Source organism: Vulpes vulpes, chromosome 12 (genome assembly GCF_048418805.1).
Source record: "Vulpes vulpes isolate BD-2025 chromosome 12, VulVul3, whole genome shotgun sequence".
NCBI classification, from domain to species: Eukaryota; Metazoa; Chordata; class Mammalia; order Carnivora; family Canidae; genus Vulpes; species Vulpes vulpes.
In genome coordinates, this window is record NC_132791.1 from 9,040,687 (window position 1) to 9,058,628 (window position 17,942).

General features: G+C 37.8%; 1 protein-coding gene across 4 annotated transcripts in view; it reads left to right on the top strand.

The window, feature by feature from the left end:
* The window catches only part of SVEP1 (sushi, von Willebrand factor type A, EGF and pentraxin domain containing 1), a 182,730-nt gene that overhangs the window by 46,228 nt on the left and 118,560 nt on the right, over nucleotides 1-17,942 (top strand). For all 4 annotated transcript variants that reach the window (XM_072727713.1, XM_072727711.1, XM_026002685.2 and 1 more), the window contains exons 4-5: nucleotides 10,275-10,433; nucleotides 11,457-11,636. In XM_072727713.1, the coding sequence (XP_072583814.1) occupies nucleotides 10,275-10,433; nucleotides 11,457-11,636 (339 nt within the window). The remainder of the gene's footprint in view (nucleotides 1-10,274; nucleotides 10,434-11,456; nucleotides 11,637-17,942) is intronic.

The window sequence follows — 17,942 nt, forward strand, 5'->3', positions numbered from 1 at the left end:
AGGAAAAAAGGAACCCCAAAGAATTCACTACCACTGCATGGTAGTGATATGTATTTGATATGTATTATCAAAGTGCCTAGCTTCTGTGCCTTTTTAATAGTGTCATTTTATGTTTATTTTATATATAACATTCAGGGGTTTTAGTTGGATTTAGCAGGAAGACTAAGAAAAAGTACATCTACTCCATCTTCTCAGAAACAAAATTCTTTTACTTTTTGTGTGCATCGTATCTTCTCTGGTGAGATTTTTCCACATTGGTTGGATCAATCCAACAGTGGTATTGCTTTCTATGTATTATCTTAATTAGGAATACCTTTTGTGGAAGTATGGTAATGTCTGTTTTTCCCACATTTTATGCCCAGTAATGATTTATTTCTATTAAAACCAAAAGTAAAGTATAAAAAAAATAACTAATGGCCAATAAATAAAGGATAACAATTTTAGAAAAAGTTATAGAGAAAAAAATCTTGATTTTTGTTTGCAATTAAGCAAAAAAGAAAGCATTCATCATAGCTCAAAGTTCTGAAATGATCCTTATGCATAGGGGAAAAATGAGTGACTGAATCATACCATGTGTTTGAGGATGAAATATTATTGTCCCTCAAAATAATTCTCCAGAAGTCACCCAGAATGATCTTGTCACATACCTTAATTTGAACATTGTCCTTATTCTTGCTGTTTTAAGGATAAACTCCTAGCTTTTGAATGTGACCTATCCTATCTTCATGGTTTTGGCGCCCACTTCGTTTTCTAGCCTCACCCCTCTGTACTCCAGCCAGAGTGAATGCTTGTTTTCTCAAGCATGCTCTCTCTTGCCTCTGGGCCTGCACGTGTTGATCCCTCTGTTTTGAATGCCATCACCCTACACCTCTGCTTCTCACTTGTGTGCATGGTTCTGGTCTCATTCTGAAACCACTTTGATAGACAAAGCTTACCTGACCACCCTCCCTGCTTCAAATCTAGGTAATCTCTCTCTTATGTGCTGTCATATAACATGGTACTTTGCCCTTTTAATCATCTGTATAAGACTACAATGGCTATAAGGGTACAGATGGAGTCCTGTCTTACTCTCTATCCCTAGTATTCCATTACCTGTAATATCCTTCTCATCCCTACAGAGGGTCATGAAATTTTAGTGTTACAACTATGTTGTAATGGAAAAACCAGTTCTTTAATTGGTTATATAACTTAGAGAAGGGCAGACAGTGTCAGAGCCAGGAATAATTACCAGAATTCTCATCTAAGGATTCTCACTTGATCCTTTGCACCACACCCGACTTTAATGGACGAAATGGGAGAAAGGTGGTGACATGGTGAAGTTTAATGTGCTGAAAGCAGTGCAATTGCCAAAGTAAAATACTTACAATTTTATTTACACATGGATTATTCAGAAAATAATCCAAACATCTTAATATGGGAATATGGAAGGAAAAATATTGCTGGATGAGTGGACTACTTCGAGGTACAGTAGACTAGACCACACATATATCAGAATGAATGCTGGGTGGAACAGATCATTCTGAATTGGGTTTTATGGAAACTACAGAAGGAAATAATTTGAATCTATCCATTGACTTCTTTATCAAATATCTTTTAGGTATTTTTGGAAGATAGGATTTTGCGGAGTACTTGCCTTAAAGTGGCTTATTATGAAATGGAGTTATAATAATACAGAATTCAGAATGTGGGGTATAAACAAAGCATTATGGTTAATCCAGTTCTAAGCAGCTGAGATTAAATGAAAATTAAAATGATATGACATATATCATATACAAAATGTTATAGCTGTTCTAAAAATATCTGCTTTCGGTTATGTGGGTTATGGGATTTGCACTGGGTTTGAGTGATAGGATTTGGACAGTTAGAAATAGGAGATACCACTGTGGAGGACAGAATGTACAGACCTGTGATGGGGATTAGTAGTAGCTTGTATGGACGGGTGAATGGCCTGCATCTATGAACATAGTGGGGTTCAGGGCAAGAAAGGTAGGGAGTAGGAACTAGATTGTACTAGGACTTAAATTCCAGGCTACAGAGATGGCCTTTGGTTAATTGGCAACTGCAAGGAATGGATGATTTCTGAGCAAGAAAGCTGTGTTATAGGGATATTAATTTGGCATCTGTGGACAGAAATCACTGCCTGTGGAGAAACCTAGAAGAGTTATATGCATGGAGTTTACAGAATCAATCGAGTCATAAGATCTAATTTAACATTAACAACAATGGAAAACAAAAGGTAGCCACATTTCCAAACTCCCCAAGATCTTCAAGTCTTATTGAAGCAAAGTAGAGATGCTGAGGGAAGGCAAGTATGGCCTAAGACTTTACTCGTAATTCACCACTCCTTGTAAGACCACAGGGAAATGACTTTGGCAGCAAACACTAAACCGTACCCAGAATTTCTCTTGCTTTCTTACTGTCAAGGTTGTTCTTAGATCCAAAGTGTGCCATTTCTCTCTTTCCTTCGGACAGGTTAACATTCAACAGCTGTGCATTAGTCCCATTGTAAACATTGTTAAGATATTGAAATACTTATGTTCTGGTTGGTGAATAGCTACCACTCTAAGTCTCTTGAATGTTCCTTGACTGATCTGAGCCCTTTCCCAGGCTCCCTGGCACCTGTGCCACAGTCTAGCACCTGTAGGGGTAACATCTGGCAGACAAGGGGGCCTATAGAAGTCTGCTTGATGCTACAGCTGATGTCTATTGTCATTGATCAATGATTGTGCCGTTCTGAGTTGTAATATTTTGAATAGTACCCTTACCATGGTTGGAGCTTTCTTCCAGAAGGTTCTTAAGTTCCTCAAGCAATAGACATTCCTATACATGTATCCTATACATATATTCCTATACGTGTCTGAATCTCAGGGATAGATCTATCCTATGTTCAAGTTGAAATCCTGTTACACTGAAACTCATATGATTTCACATTTAAATAACTGGTTGTTTTGTTTTGTTTTGTTTTGTTTTGTTTTGTTTTGTTTTGTTTTGTTTTAAAGAGAACATATCTATGCCTTTATTTATTTACTTTTCAGTAGGTTTAAATCCTTGAGGAGTATATAGCATTACATGGATTCTGTGGCCAATGGCCTTAACAGGAAGGTTGCTTTGGTATTTGGCATGGACCATGCCACTGTTTCTGGTAGCATGAGTTACGTTTCCCCAGATTATTCTGTTGGGCTTTTTTGTTTTTTGTTTGTTTGTTTGTTTTTGGTTTGGCACCCGAAGTCACTGTGTTGTTCTTTGTTTTATATGCAGAAGCACATCTCTTGCCTAAATAGAATCCAGTTTCACCTCAAGCATAAACACCTTCAATTTTACGGAGAGCTGTGTGCTCCCCTGGTTCCAGAAACCCCGCATATAGCCAGCAAACATGGCCTTGGACCACAGCCTTCCAGACATTTTTGTCATTTTAGGAGTTCTGTTCCCAGCAGGCCTCCACAGGCTCCAAATTGGCCTGATTAATTGGTAATTTTAAAAACTATTAATACCCAGTGCCAGTGAGAGTTCAGTAAGATACATACTTTTAGTTCTAATAATGGAAATATAAAGTAATTTGGCAGTAGGCTGAGGAGTTTGAAAAGTTAATATTATTTTGCTTGAGAAAAAGAATTTCAGTGGATGAAAGAAACAAGGAAACAAGGCAAGTTGTTGATAATGATAAAAAATTGAAATCAACTTACCAATGTGGATTAGCTTACGGTAAATTTTATTTTCTTCGTTATATGATTCTGAGTTATTGGCTATTTTAGAAAGAATAAACAAGGTTAAAGATAATTTTTAAATCTCCATGGCCTCTCCTAAAAGTACTTGCCTATAAAGTTTCTGTTATAAAACTTTGGATGATCTCACATTTTTCTCATCCAGACAGTAAACACCTTAAGACAGTTAAGAACACAGAGTTTTCAACAAAAAGGGTTTGCCTAAGTATTCTGGACTTAACCAGGTTGTATTTCTGTGTGTGTGTGTTTGTGTGTGTGAGTGAGTGTGTGTTTGTTACATATATTAATTCTTAACGTATAATAATTACTTTGCTGATGCATACTCTTTTCAGACATGGTCTTTTAAGGGTTTTATTTTTTGTTTTTTTGATAGACTTGTCCTGATCCATCAGTAATCTCTTCTCTAGTCTGAGCAGATGCTTATATTTGCAACATGGCATCCTACAACCAGTGTGCCACTTGCTGCTTTGGCACCACACAGTTGCTCAAATTCACAATTTTGTCCAAATATGCTGTACTTCAGCCAAATAAGCTAAGCAATCGCAGGAAGATTGACAGGATGCCAATTCATTTACCACAGATTCAGTTGTGCAGCATCCAAGGCAGTTAAAAGTCTCCCTATCTAATTTATTAATGAAAATGGAAAGGATCTTGGCTGGCTTGTAAAGGCAAGTTTCCTCGTATGCATGCCTACGTCCTTGTCTTGCAATTGGGAAAACATTGGCTCAGTGTGGGGAAAACTGCTTCTCTTCTAGGGCAGTGAATCCCTGTGCTCAAAGTCTTTGCCCACCTATTTGTAGGAACAGATCCTTATTCAGATCAAATCCATAAAGTTGAGAAGGAGCATGATGTGGTAATAATAAAGAGCCTTTCTCTGGGGGCCCAGACACTTGCTTGGTGTCCTTCCTAGATAGAACAGAAACTAGGGCTTTTGAGTTGCATGTCACTTGAATGGCATTACAATCTATCTGAATAGGCACCTTTGTAGTTGTGTAATGCAGCTACCTTACCACTATAGTCTTCAAAGGAACTTACTAGCCTTTCAAGGAATTGTTCAAGGAAAAGAGGTCTTAATACTTAACAAATTTTAAAAAATTAATCTTAGATGAAGGAATTTTGTAAAATATTTGTTATTGTATAATATATGCTATTTATATTAACTAAAATAGTCATCTAACAAATTAAATAGTGAGTAAGATGGATTAGAAAGAATGGAGGCTTCTTTGTATTTCACAAATTCCAAACTGGTTGACGTTTTAATTTATTTCAGTCAAAGAATTGCACTGTCAGCCGAAGAAAAACTAACATTAGCACAACATAACTTCAAGAATCACACTTCCAGTAATAGTAGCTGATAACCGCCAAGATGTTTCTGAAAAGAGAACGTGCTTATTTTACCAACAGCTAAAAGAGCAATTAAGAAACAATATTGGGTACATTTCCAGGAAGGAAACATTTCATATTAAAAAGAAAAGAACATACCCCCAGCCCTTTACCATCACTTGTGAAACTTGCTCAAACCACAGTTTTATTTTGTCTTTTCAACTTTTGCTTGGTTTTAGATGAGGAATTTCCCACCCCCTCTTGGGTATCAAAGAAGTTGATTACACCTCTCCCACTAGAATTGTGCAATGCCTTTAAATAGTTCTCCTAAAGTCTGTTTTCCATTATCATTATGAATTTCACAATACGTTTCCAAATGTACTTTTGGATATTTTTATCCAAAACACTGTTCTCCAGTGTTGTCAACTCTTGATTACTCAAAACATTTTGGAAGGTAATATTGTTAAGATTGCTTCCTTTTTTATGTAATAATATTTTCAAATAAATTATAAAATCCGTAAACAGAATCTGACTGCTCATATGGAAGACTTCTTTAACTTACTTTCTAGTATTATTCTACTTATAGAATAATCAAATGTTAGAAATTGAAAAAGCCATAGTCATCATTAGTTGTAACGTCTGTATTTTATAAGAAAAGAAAAGAAAATCACTTGCCAGGGACGCTATAGCTTGCCAGTAGAAAAGCCAAGGTTGCAATTCAGTTGTCTTGACCCCAAGTCTAGCATTCTTTCACTTCACTCGATTATTATTCTCTCTGACTGTAGTCCTTCCTCCACATTAGGCCCACCTCCGCCTTCCAAAAGAGCTTGTTTACCCTTGCCCTTCTTTGATTGAGTTGATCAGGAAATGGGATGGCTAATGACTAGGTCAGATCACTGGAAGACTCTCTGAACATACAAGAACATGTTGCCTACTGAGAGAAAGAGACAAGTGCATCTGTTACATACAGTGTGACATGTGCCAGAACAGAGGTAAGGGAAATGTACTCTGGGGCCTCAGAAATGAAGGCAACAAAATATGAAAAAGTTGGAGGAGCTATCTAGAATGAGTTAGTCATGAAGGCTGCTGGAGGTTCACTCAGAAAAAGGAAAGCATACACAAAGGCAGAAGCTAAGTAGAAGTTAAGAAAAAGAGGTGATATTTATCCGAGCATCTACCAGGTGCAATAACTCGAGAAAGGAAGTATAATTGTCTCTTTTATTGAGAAAGTTCAGAATTGGGGACCTTATTCTAAAAATTTACTGAATGCTAACTACATGCCAGACATTCTAAAAATTTACTGAATGCTAACTACATGCCAGATGCTTTACTTATATTATTTAGGTCAATCCTAACAACAAAATTAATTAATTAATTAATTCATTCATTCATTCATTTATTTATTTTTTCTAACAACAAAATTTATAAGGGAAGTACTACTGATATTACACACAAAGAAACCAAGTCTCAGAGAAATGAAGCAATTGTTCAAACTCCCCAGTCCAGTAAATTGAGGTAGGGGAGGTGTGGTGCAAGACTAGGCTCTCCTTGATTCTGAAGCAGATTCTAACCAAGATACGGAATTCACAGGTCCTTTGTAGCAGAGGTACAGGAAGGTTACAGACAGATCAAAGATGTCCTTAGATGTCAGAGTGAAGAGAGAGAGCTTCATCCTGGTGGTGCAGTTTTTAAGTAGAAAGTTATTTGAGGGATCCCTGGGTGGCGCAGCGGTTTGGCGCCTGCCTTTGGCCCAGGGCGCGATCCTGGAGACCCGGGATCGAATCCCACGTCGGGCTCCCGGTGCATGGAGCCTGCTTCTCTCCCTCTGCCTATGTCTCTGCCTCTCTCTCTTTCTCTCTGTATGACTATCATAAATAAAATACAATAAAAAAACTTTAAAAAAAAAAAAAGAAAGTTATTTGATCAGATTTATATTTTAGGAAGGTGTTCAGGCAACAACATTCATGGTGGGATGAAGAACAGGTCTGAAGGCTGAAGGATCAGTAAAGGGCTTTGTAAAAGCCCGAATGAGAGATGGAAAGTCCAGATCTAAGATGGGGCAGTGCTGATGGAGGGAGGGGGAAATGAGGATTTTTAAGGAGTAAAAGCCAAACATCATGGTTTTCATTTGGATATTGGAGGAGATAGAGGGAGAAGAAGGAATCAAAGTGATCTCTGAGGTCAGAGAACTAGTAACCATGAAATGAAATATAGCATTGGGAACAATGACTTTCTTTTACATAAAATTTTAATTTACTTTTCATTGTTTTTGCCCAAGTAATACCTATTCAGTGTAGCAAAACTAGAAAATGTAGATCAACAGAAGTGAACCTGAAAGTCTCATAATTCTACCAGGAATATATATATATAGCGTGTAAATATAGCCTTAAATAGATCATTTCCTTCAAGTCTTATATATGTACTTATAAGCCAAAAAAGGATCACATAATGTACATAGTGTTTGAAACCAGCTTTTTTTTTTTTACCCTTGACCACATAATTTGGATGATTTTCTATGTCAAGAATTGTTATTTTTGTGGCTAATATTCCACTGGATGGATGTGTCGTAAGAATTTAATAAACTCCTCATCTCTTGACATTTGTGTGATAGCCAGTGCAGAATGTGCAATTGTAAACAACAATTATACATACATGTTTACTTACCTTTATGTGGGTCAAATTCTTAGAAATGAAGTGCTTTATCAAAAGGAAAGCTCCATTTGAGGCTTTCGATGTCTACTTTTAGCTTGTCCTACAGAGTTGGGGGGATCCTATTGCCAGTAAGCCTGTGAGCAAATAGGTTCTCTCCTTGGATGCAATGTTGTCTTTCTGCTGAAGTATTTTTCATAGGTCACATACCATTATAACTATTTTTATAATCAAGAATTGCAGAGGCATTATTATTTTTTTCTGATAATTACATCATATTATGAATCTTGTCTTTTCTTATTTTAGCCTATTATAGTGGTTAATACAAGGATTTTAACATCCAAGAGACCTGCCTGGATGGTTTTTGAGGCACAGCACATGTAGTGGTAAAGAACATGGACTGGATAAAAATTATCTAGATTCAAATCCCAGCTCTGCCATTTACTCAATGTAACTTTGGCAAGTTATAACCTCTTACTTACTGCCTTATTTTTCTCCTCTATAAAATGAGATTAATAATACTAACTACTTCATAGGCTTTTAAGGGGATTAAAAAGATAATATTTATAAAATGTATAAAACATTTCCTGGGACGTAGTAAATGCCACATTAATATTTGCTTTAATATTCTAGCTCTATCCTTCCTCTCAATTTTGTTGTAAACCTTAACAAAATCCTTTATAGGGGCACCTGGATAAATTCAGTAGTTGAGCGTCTGCCTTGGGCTCAGGTCATGATCCTAGAGTTCTGGGATCGAGTTCCTCATCAGGGTCCCTGCAGGGAGCCTGCTTCTCCTTCTGCCTATGTCTCTGCCTTTCTCTCTGTGTCTCTCTAATGAATGAATAAATAAATAATCTTTTAAAAAATTCCTTATAAAAAAAAAACAAAATAAGCCAGACCAAAACGATAAAAAGTAATAAATAAGTAAGTCAGACCTTATGTCCCCAGAAACAAGCCTTAAACAAATTGACAACAAGGAAGAGGAAAGGAGTGTGCTACCACTTAAAAACATTTGACTTGCTAATTAAAAAATGTAAATGTGATTTTGAATTTTTTGTCATAAAAACGCAGTAAATCAATGTTAAGTATAAAAAAATGCTCTAGCTCTATCACCTACTTAGTAACCTCCATCAAGTCTAAAAATCTAAGCCTTAATTTTTCATCTTTTAACATGGACATAATACTAAGAAAATTATGCATTTATTAATAACAATATCATTAATACTACTTACTAATACTGTGTAGACTAAATGAGACAATTTAAATAAAATATCATCCTATTAGAACACCTTACTGGGTGCTACTGTTTTTAAATACTCAATTGCATACTTGACAGTGCCACATTGAATTAGCTGAGCATTGCCAGTCCCTCTGTTCTGCAATTTCCTTTTTTATTTGAATTCTCAATTTTGAGTTATTTTATTGATGTATAACTCCAGAGAGGAAGTTACAGCTTCAAAGCTACTTTGTCAGTGCAGAGGGAGGGTATAAAGCAAGGTCAATTAGATGCTGATTTCACTATTTTTGTGTGCCTTTCTCTGAGCTGGGGAAAGCAGAGTCTTAGTTCTTTTTTCTTCAAAGGGCCTATTTCCCAGCAGTTGGATTATTTCCCTCAAACTCTTCACTTTCTCCTGTCTTTAATCACATGCTTTGAATAGAAATAGTGGGCTCAGTGCTTTTTGCTTATGTAGTTCTCCTCTGCTGGGAGAGGGTGCAAGAGTGCTGTGGGGGTGGTGGGGCTGCACAGGGCAGGGCACGAGAATATGGACTCAGCAATTTTTATTCAGTTTTTTTTTCACATGTCACATATTACTGATTCCTTTTAGTTCCCAAGGTGCATTGCTATTTTTCCCCCACAAATAAGCCCAGACATCTCATGCTGTGTTGCGTTGTAATTGTAACTCATTGTGGGACTTTGGAGGCTACATCACTCCTTGAATGGGTAAAGAAGATATCATGCACACTCACACACACACACACACACACACACACACACACCCCACAGTGCAATATTACTCAGCCATCAAAAAGGATATTTGCCATTTGCAACAACATAGATGGAACTAGAGTGTATTATGCTAAGTGAAATAAGTCAGTCAGAGAAAGACAAATATCACATGATTTCATTTATATGTGGGATTTAAGAAACAAAACAGATGAACTCAGGGGAAGTGGGGGCAGAGAGAGGGAAGCAAACCATAAGAAACTCTTAACAAAGAACAAATTGAGTGTTGATGGAGGGAATGGGTGGGTATGGGCTAGATGGGTGATGCGCTGTAAGGAGGGCACTTGTGATGAGCACTGGATGTTATATATTAGTGACAAATTATTAAATTCTACTCCTGAAACTAATATTATACTATATGTTAACTAACTAGAATTTAAATAAAAATTGGAATGAAAAACCCTCAAAACTACATCATTCTTACAGAAAGAATCTTTGTCTCTGGCTTTGTTTGAATTATACTATTATTTCTATGAAAAGATATTCATTGGATTTTTTTCTGCCTACTTAGTCTCAAAAATGCTGTTAACTATCAATTCATGTGCCATCAATTAATGTAAAATGGACTTCCACAGCTTGCCCGTCTGGGACGTACAAACCAGAAGGTTCTCCAGGAGGACTCAGCACTTGCCTTCCATGTCCTGATGAAAATCACACCTCTCCACCTGGAAGTACATCCCCGGAAGACTGTGTCTGCAAGGAGGGATATCGGGCATCCGGCCAGACCTGTGAAGGTCAGTCTCTCACATTTGGCAAATAAGAAATATAAAAGCTGATCTCTTTGAGAGAAATGATGCCAGTGTTTCCATCCAATTCATTTTAAGTGATCTTTAGTATTCCTTTTTCTAATCTTATTTGGGAGAAGTTCTTTGTTTTTATTCAGTAACATTTCTTATCATTGCATAGACCTATATCTTGCTCCAGAGAAAGTGGATCTGAGACCCCCAGGAGGTTAGAACCATGAAACCAGAAAAATTTAGTACTTGAAAAAGATCTAAAATGAATCTAAAAGCTACAAATCTAATAACAAATTTGATAACAAATGAGCTGGGTTTTGGCTCTAGTGATATTTAAATCCATTTAAAGAGAATATTTTTATGAATAAAGTATCTTGATGTTACTCATATAAAAAGTTAAAACTATTTAATTAGCCTGTCAATGTACCAGAGGCTGTGGGATTTGAAGCAGACATACTTTGACTTATTCTTTGTTTCATGTCACCTTAATTAAGAAGGAAAATAGGGATCCCTGGGTGGCGCAGCGGTTTGGTGCCTGCCTTTGGCCCAGGGCGCGATCCTGGAGACCCGGGATCGAATCCCACGTCAGGCTCCCAGTGCATGGAGCCTGCTTCTCCCTCTGCCTGTGTCTCTGCCTCTCTCTCTCTCTCTCTGTATGACTATCATAAATAAATAATAAAATAAAAAAAATTTAAAAAAAAAAGAAGGAAAATAGCTAGTAACATATGAAGATCAAGAACTGGAAAGTCTCATATACACCTAGATAGCAAAACATTTTTAAAGCTTAAAAGATAATATTTAGTTTGTTTAAAAAATGTAATTGGAAGTAAATGCATACCTGATAGGAGTGAGATATAAGGCTTTTTCTTCCAAATATGCACTTAGAAATTGAAATGCAGTAAATAGGAATGATGTGGGTAATTGAGCTGTGTGTATAAAATGTCCTCTTACACAAACAAAGAAAAGGAGGCTGCTTCAAAGGCTAATTTTGCTTTTTTATTTTCTTTCTGTAAATGTTAGTGGTCCACTGCCCTGCCCTGAGGCCTCCTGAAAACGGTTACTTTATCCAGAACACTTGTAACAACCACTTCAATGCAGCCTGTGGGGTCCGATGTCACCCTGGATTTGACCTCGTGGGAAGCAGCATCCTCTTGTGTCTACCCAATGGTTTGTGGTCCGGTTCAGAGAGCTCCTGCAGAGGTATGCAAACTGCCAGTTCACATTGTTTATTGATTGCCTTGCTTGATTTCCTCGACTTAAACTTTAATGGACCAGTTGAGTTCTTTGTTTCTTGTAATTTCATAGACCACAGACCACAGAAAGAGAAAAAATTATAGGACGGTTGAAGTCAGGACTACCAAGTTCAATTGACCACATCATCATAAACTATGCCCTCTATGTTTCTTTTATGAACAAGCAAAGAGCAAAGAAAGGGGCTTCCTGGGAAGGAAATGGACAGGTTACCCCAAACCTCAGATTTCAAGCAGCCAAGATAGGTTGCCAAGGAGAGTCTTGGAATGGTTGGAATGAGGGCTTTGATGACTAATGTCACTGGAGGACTGGGAACCACACCAGGGTCCTGCAACGTGAGCAGTGAGCCAACTTGTATGTCTCCAGCCTTTGCTCAGAAAGACAGAATGCTACAGAAAGTGGGAATATGCTAAAGTGAGATCCCAAAGAGCCTAGTCAGGCCAATCGATACAGAGATAGTACCTTGAATAGAACCTAAGGCTCCCACATCAAATAAAGAGAAAAAAACAAATAAGAATGGTACTTTAGTTCACCTCCACTCATGCCATCCCTAGGATCTCCTGCATACACAACTTCCTAAGGTTTTTTTTTTTTTTAAATAAGTACAGTTTAAAAAAAAAGGTTTATTATTTGAGAGAGAGAGAGAGAGAGAGCATGTATGAATAGTGGGGAGAAGCAGAGGGAAATAATCTCAGGCAGACTCCCCGCTAAGTGCAGAGCTGGATGGGGGGCTCACTCTCATGACCCTGAGATCTTGAATTGTCAGGTGTCCCTGGACAGTTTTTTAAGTAGAGTTGGAAGAGAGGGTTATCTAAGAAGCCAAAGGACTTGAGAATTTACCCTCTGCCTACAGTTGCTAGATGAAACAAAGGACAGCCAGTGAGATGCGAATTTTAGACAAACAACAGTTTTCAGGATAAGTAAGGCTCATACAAGATTCGGGACTTACTATGCTAAAAAGGAGGAGTTGATTTTCTAAAACTCAGTTTTACCTGACTCTCCTCATTTGTGTTTGTTTTGCTACATCTGGCAGCCTCACCCCTACCATGTCGCCTAGGCATCTTTTAGCAGTATGCTTTGGGATTTGATTGCTCCAGGACCCCACAGCACACAGCTCCCTAGAGTCCAGTAGGGAGCTTTCTCCCCTTTCATCAGGGAAGGTGATCCACTCAGGTTCTGAGGTCATTTGTGAACCCCAGGAGACCACCACTGCAGTTATCAGCTACCAGCATGGAGCCTATCCATAAATACGAACCTGCTTGACTCAAGTCCCAAGCCATTCTCTTCTCTGTATCTACAAAACAAGAAGAAATCAGCAAAATTATACAAGGGGGACCTGAAAGAAAAGGGAATCAAATGGAATCACTGAGATTCCAAGGTAGTCTCATGGTAACTAAGGCCAGGATTCCAAGAAATGGGAAAAATCTGAAAACAAAAGGACTTCTTGGGGGCAAGGGGTGAGGGAGTGGGGAAAAGGTTGCAGAACACAATGAATGGCCATAGTTAAAAGCCAAATTAATAAGTTAGAAAACCAGCTCAAGAAACTCTTCTGAAAGTAGAGCACAATTTCAAAGATTAAAAAAATACTAAATAAAGTGACATGCGAATAGTTCCAGGAAATAGACTCTTCTCATGTTAGGAACCTAGAGAGAGAATGGCATGAAGGAGAACATATCCCCAAGCTGCAATCTTGAAAATACACACAAGTAAAATCTTTGATATTCAGCTTAACATCACTTAATGAGGGCTATTTTGAAAAAAAAAAAAAAGATTGAAAACAGATCCATGTCTGGAAATAATCTCAGTGAAATCTCTGAATGCCCTAGGAAAACAGAAAATTGTCCCTGTTTCACAGTTAGAAATAAGTAACATTACCTACGGAGGCAAAAGGATCAGACTTGAGCCTCTGATTAGCCATTGTAGATATGAGAAGATGAGAGTATGTTGCCAGAATTCTGAGGGAAAAAAATCAGACCCTAGATTTCCAAACCCAGACAAGCTACTGTTTATGTGGGAAGGCCAAGGAAAGACATTTTCCATCCTGCAATCTCGAATGGTAAAAAGCCAACATGCCATTACTGAGAGAATTAATCGTAGGAAGCCTCCTGTAAAGCCAACACTTAATGAGCTCTGTGTGAGATCTCTACCCCTACTTCCAAATACTTCATGGCAGAGGGTGGAAGACATTGCATTTTAACTTTCCACGTATTGGCCTTCCAAAGAAGAGTGAGAGAAGCAGGTAGACAGCCCCTTTAGGATAAGATCTGACCCCTGCCTCTTTACCTTCCATAGTCTGTACGTACCCTGGGCCTCAGATCCTACACTAACGCGGTAAGAAATGGCTGTGTCCTCTCAGGAAGCCATCCTTTGACAAGCTGTTCCCACAACTTTGAGTGTCTGAGAGCTCTGCCTTTGCTCTCGGTCCCTAGATATAAACCCTCTGCTGTTATCAGGCTTCTCAGCCTGGATGGATGGCCTCTAACTTCTGTATGCACGTCCACAAATCTGTTCTGCCCTCATTAGAGCCCCTGTGCTCTGTGTGTCAGGGTCAGTCAGGGAAGCACAGGTACCATGAGTGTTGTGGGATAAGGGATTTATTTTAGGAATCAGACCTTACCCAATTTTGGAAGAGCTGGCAAACTGAAGATCTAGAAGAGAAGCTGGAGCATCGGGTGTTACTACCAACTCAATCTGAGACCAGGTCTGCCCAGCTGTGGGGGTGGAACTCTAAAGGGGAAATGTGTTGGGAGGTCTAAGAGAAGCTTTGCTTGGGTGTAACCACACCCCATGGCTCCACAGCCAAGAACCTGGCAGTGAGCTTGGGGCCTTCTTAGGTCTACACAGTTAGCAGTTGGGACTTGGAACAGAGGCGAGCAAAGACAAGCTGGAACCCATGGGACTCGTCTGCATTTGTCCGTCACTGAGTCTGGCTACAGTGACCACTGCTTCCCTTGCACTTTGTAAAATCCAGGGCAGGTTCTTCTATTGACCAACCCTAACCTGGCCTAGAGTAAGGGGATTCTCACAGCCTATTTCTCAGCTTAACCAACGTGTTATAATACAAACCAATACACTTAACTTTTATTAATCAACTTATCTATCACCTCTGCAAGACTGTGAGTTCTTCATGAGCACAGAATGTATCTTTTCCTCTCAGTTCTTGGTTATACCTCTGGTGAATGATCAAGAACTTGAATTTGACAAATATACATCTTGATAAGTGCACTGATAAATAGATAAATTGGTGGTCTGCCTGTGTCACCTCCCATTATGCATTTTTAAAAAGCATTCTTGTTCTTATTTATTTAATTTCAGTTGATATATAAGTAAAATAATTTTATTTTATTTTATTTAAATTTTTTTATTTATTTATGTATGATAGTCACAGAGAGAGAGAGAGAGAGGCAGAGACACAGGCAGAGGGAGAAGCAGGCTCCATGCATGGGAGCCCGATGTGGGATTCGATCCCGGGTCTCCAGGATCGCGCCCTGGGCCAAAGGCAGGCGCTAAACCGCTGCGCCACCCAGGGATCCCAGTAAAATAATTTTAATCGAAGGAGAGTGGCTATAGGATCATGGCTCTTCTAAGGTAGCTTCAGTTTCATCCCCAAAGCTATTGTTTAACTTACCAGTGTACAAAGCTGTCCTGAATGAAGATGCTTAATCCCTTCCTCTGGCTCATCATTAGTGAATTTAGTTACTTGAGATACTGTTCTTTGAAATATATACCATATTTCATTAATTCAAAAGCACATTCCCCTACATTTTAACATCTCTAAAAAACCAGACGCGCTTTAAAATCAGTGGCATTAAATCCTTTCCTAGATATTATTATTTCTTTATTAGTGGCACATAAAATAATGTTGTGCCTCATAACTGAGGCATCTGGGATTCAATGAAATATGGCAGCTGCATGGGGATTCACTTCTGCTTCAGGGTGGTAACATAGAAAATGTAGTATTTTACAGACCTAATTTAAATCTAGTCATAGGAACAGTTATCTTTTTCTTGAAAATCTTTCTGAAAGTGAGACAGAAATGAAAGATCAGTGTATAATATAAAGCCTTTTACAAATTTCATGTTGCATTGTTAATGTTTTATAGTGTTAAATAACACTCAATAAGCTTGTCTTATTCCTACTCTGTATTCATCATTAAGCATTTATATTCTTTTTCAATTTTATTGGAACTATACACTTATTTCTAAACTAGTAAGGATTTTTTGTGGTTTCCTAATGAGAACTTGCTAAACCACATCATGGTAAATTAAATTTTGTGATAATATTTATCCTCAGAAAATGGTTTAAACAAAGAGAAACCTGCATTTAATATTAGATTTGTCTTATTTTCAATATAGATTTCATTGCAATTTGAAGATTGACAGGAGCTGTTTACCTGGGGAAAAATCTAATTAGTCTTTAAATCAGAACCAGAGCAGTTCTCACATTGTCTACTTCTTAATAGACTGTTTTCTTGAGAGACTAAATTGCTATTTTCTAAAAAGGCCAAATAAAATGTAAGGATTGCTTTAACATGAATGTACATCAAGAAACACTTATTGCAGAATTTTTCAGCTTGTTGAAATAAACCATTTTTTAATTGAAACTAATAAATAAGTCTGTTTCTATTAAAAACATTCTTGGTTGAAAAGGAATATAAGATGTTTAAGGACTAAATAGGAATTCTTGCATATGCTTTGTTTCCCCAGAGGAGCAATGAAAGTTTATTGAAACCAACATTTGAGAAGCAATATAATTTGTATGTGTATGAAACACCAACTCTAATTTACTATCAGTACTCTTGAGAGATGTTGCAAATCCATTTCATCTTGAGTTGGAAAGCTGAAATGATTTCAGCAGTTTACTAAATCTAAAAGTAGTTGTTAATATGGCTTTCCAGATTTTATATATGTATTGATCATAGGAATTTATCTGTTCACCTGGCACTTGGCACTGTGTTACGTATGATGGACACACTCAACAATAGTCAAAATGTGGAAGGCAAAATATTTCTATGCATCGGATGCACTCAACAATGATTCTACTTATGCAATGGACACATTCAATAAACATCAAGATGTGGAAGGGAAAATATGTCTACTCATCTGTCATTAGTAGTCGACTTCTATCCAAGTCATATCAGGGATTGAAAGGCCTATGGTTTAACCCTTAATCTGATTCTTGAATTTTCTCTAAGAATAGTCAATCCTAAATATATATTGATTTTTTATTTTTGTTACTTTAAAAAGATTTTTAAATTTATTTATTTGACAGCTATTGCACAAGCAGGGGGAGAGGCAGAGGGAGAAGGAGAAGCAGGGTGTCGCTGAGCAGGGAGCCTGATGTGGGGCTAGATTCCAGGACCCTGGGATCATGTCAGAGCTGAAGACAGATGCTTAACCGACTGAGCCACCCAGGCACCCCCTAAATATGTATTTATTGCACCCAATATTTATGCTCTGCTGACTAATATCATTTGAATAGTTCCTTTAGAATAGGTCCTGCCAAACAGTGACTTCAGTTGAACATGCTCTAGACATCCTGCCCCAACTATTATAAGGTTAAGCTTTCATTACAAATATATGCTTGATATGAAAAATTGGCAAATAGAGAAATGTAGAAGAAAGAAAAACACATCTTATGCAGATTCCCTCCAAAATTGAGTCCCAAATGATTTTGTTCAAAAATATCTAGATTGCTATGTTGTCCTCTGGTCTTTAGTGTTGTTGAAATGCTATTGTTGATAATGAAACTTTGCTCTTCTGTAAAGATCATTTTTGTTTTTTTGTGTTATGTCTGGTGTTTTTAGGCTTATATCTGTGAGCAAATGAGTGTATGTGACCACTGTTTGGCATATCCAACAGGAACGCGTTCTCTTTTTCTGTCCATATTTCTGTTCATGACAGGGATGTACATGCCATCTGACTGAAAGGGTAAATTTCCATGGGGTTCTGCATCCTCCCCAACCCCCTGCTCTTTATTCTACTTTCCCCCTCTTCTTAATTTATCTCTCTCTCCCCATTCTTCAGCTTCCTCCTCCCTTCTCTGCACAATCCCTCCCTACTTCATTTTTCCTTCTTCTCCCCTCCTCTCCTCTTCTTCTCTTCTACCTAACTTTCCCTCCCCTTCTCTTACCTTTCTTCTCCTCTTTTCTTATTCTCCCACTTCCATTTTCCTTCACTCTTGTCCTCCTTCCCCTGATTAGAAATACTGAACAGAGTAGGTTTAAGCTAGAACTGGAGGAAAAGAAGTGTAGAA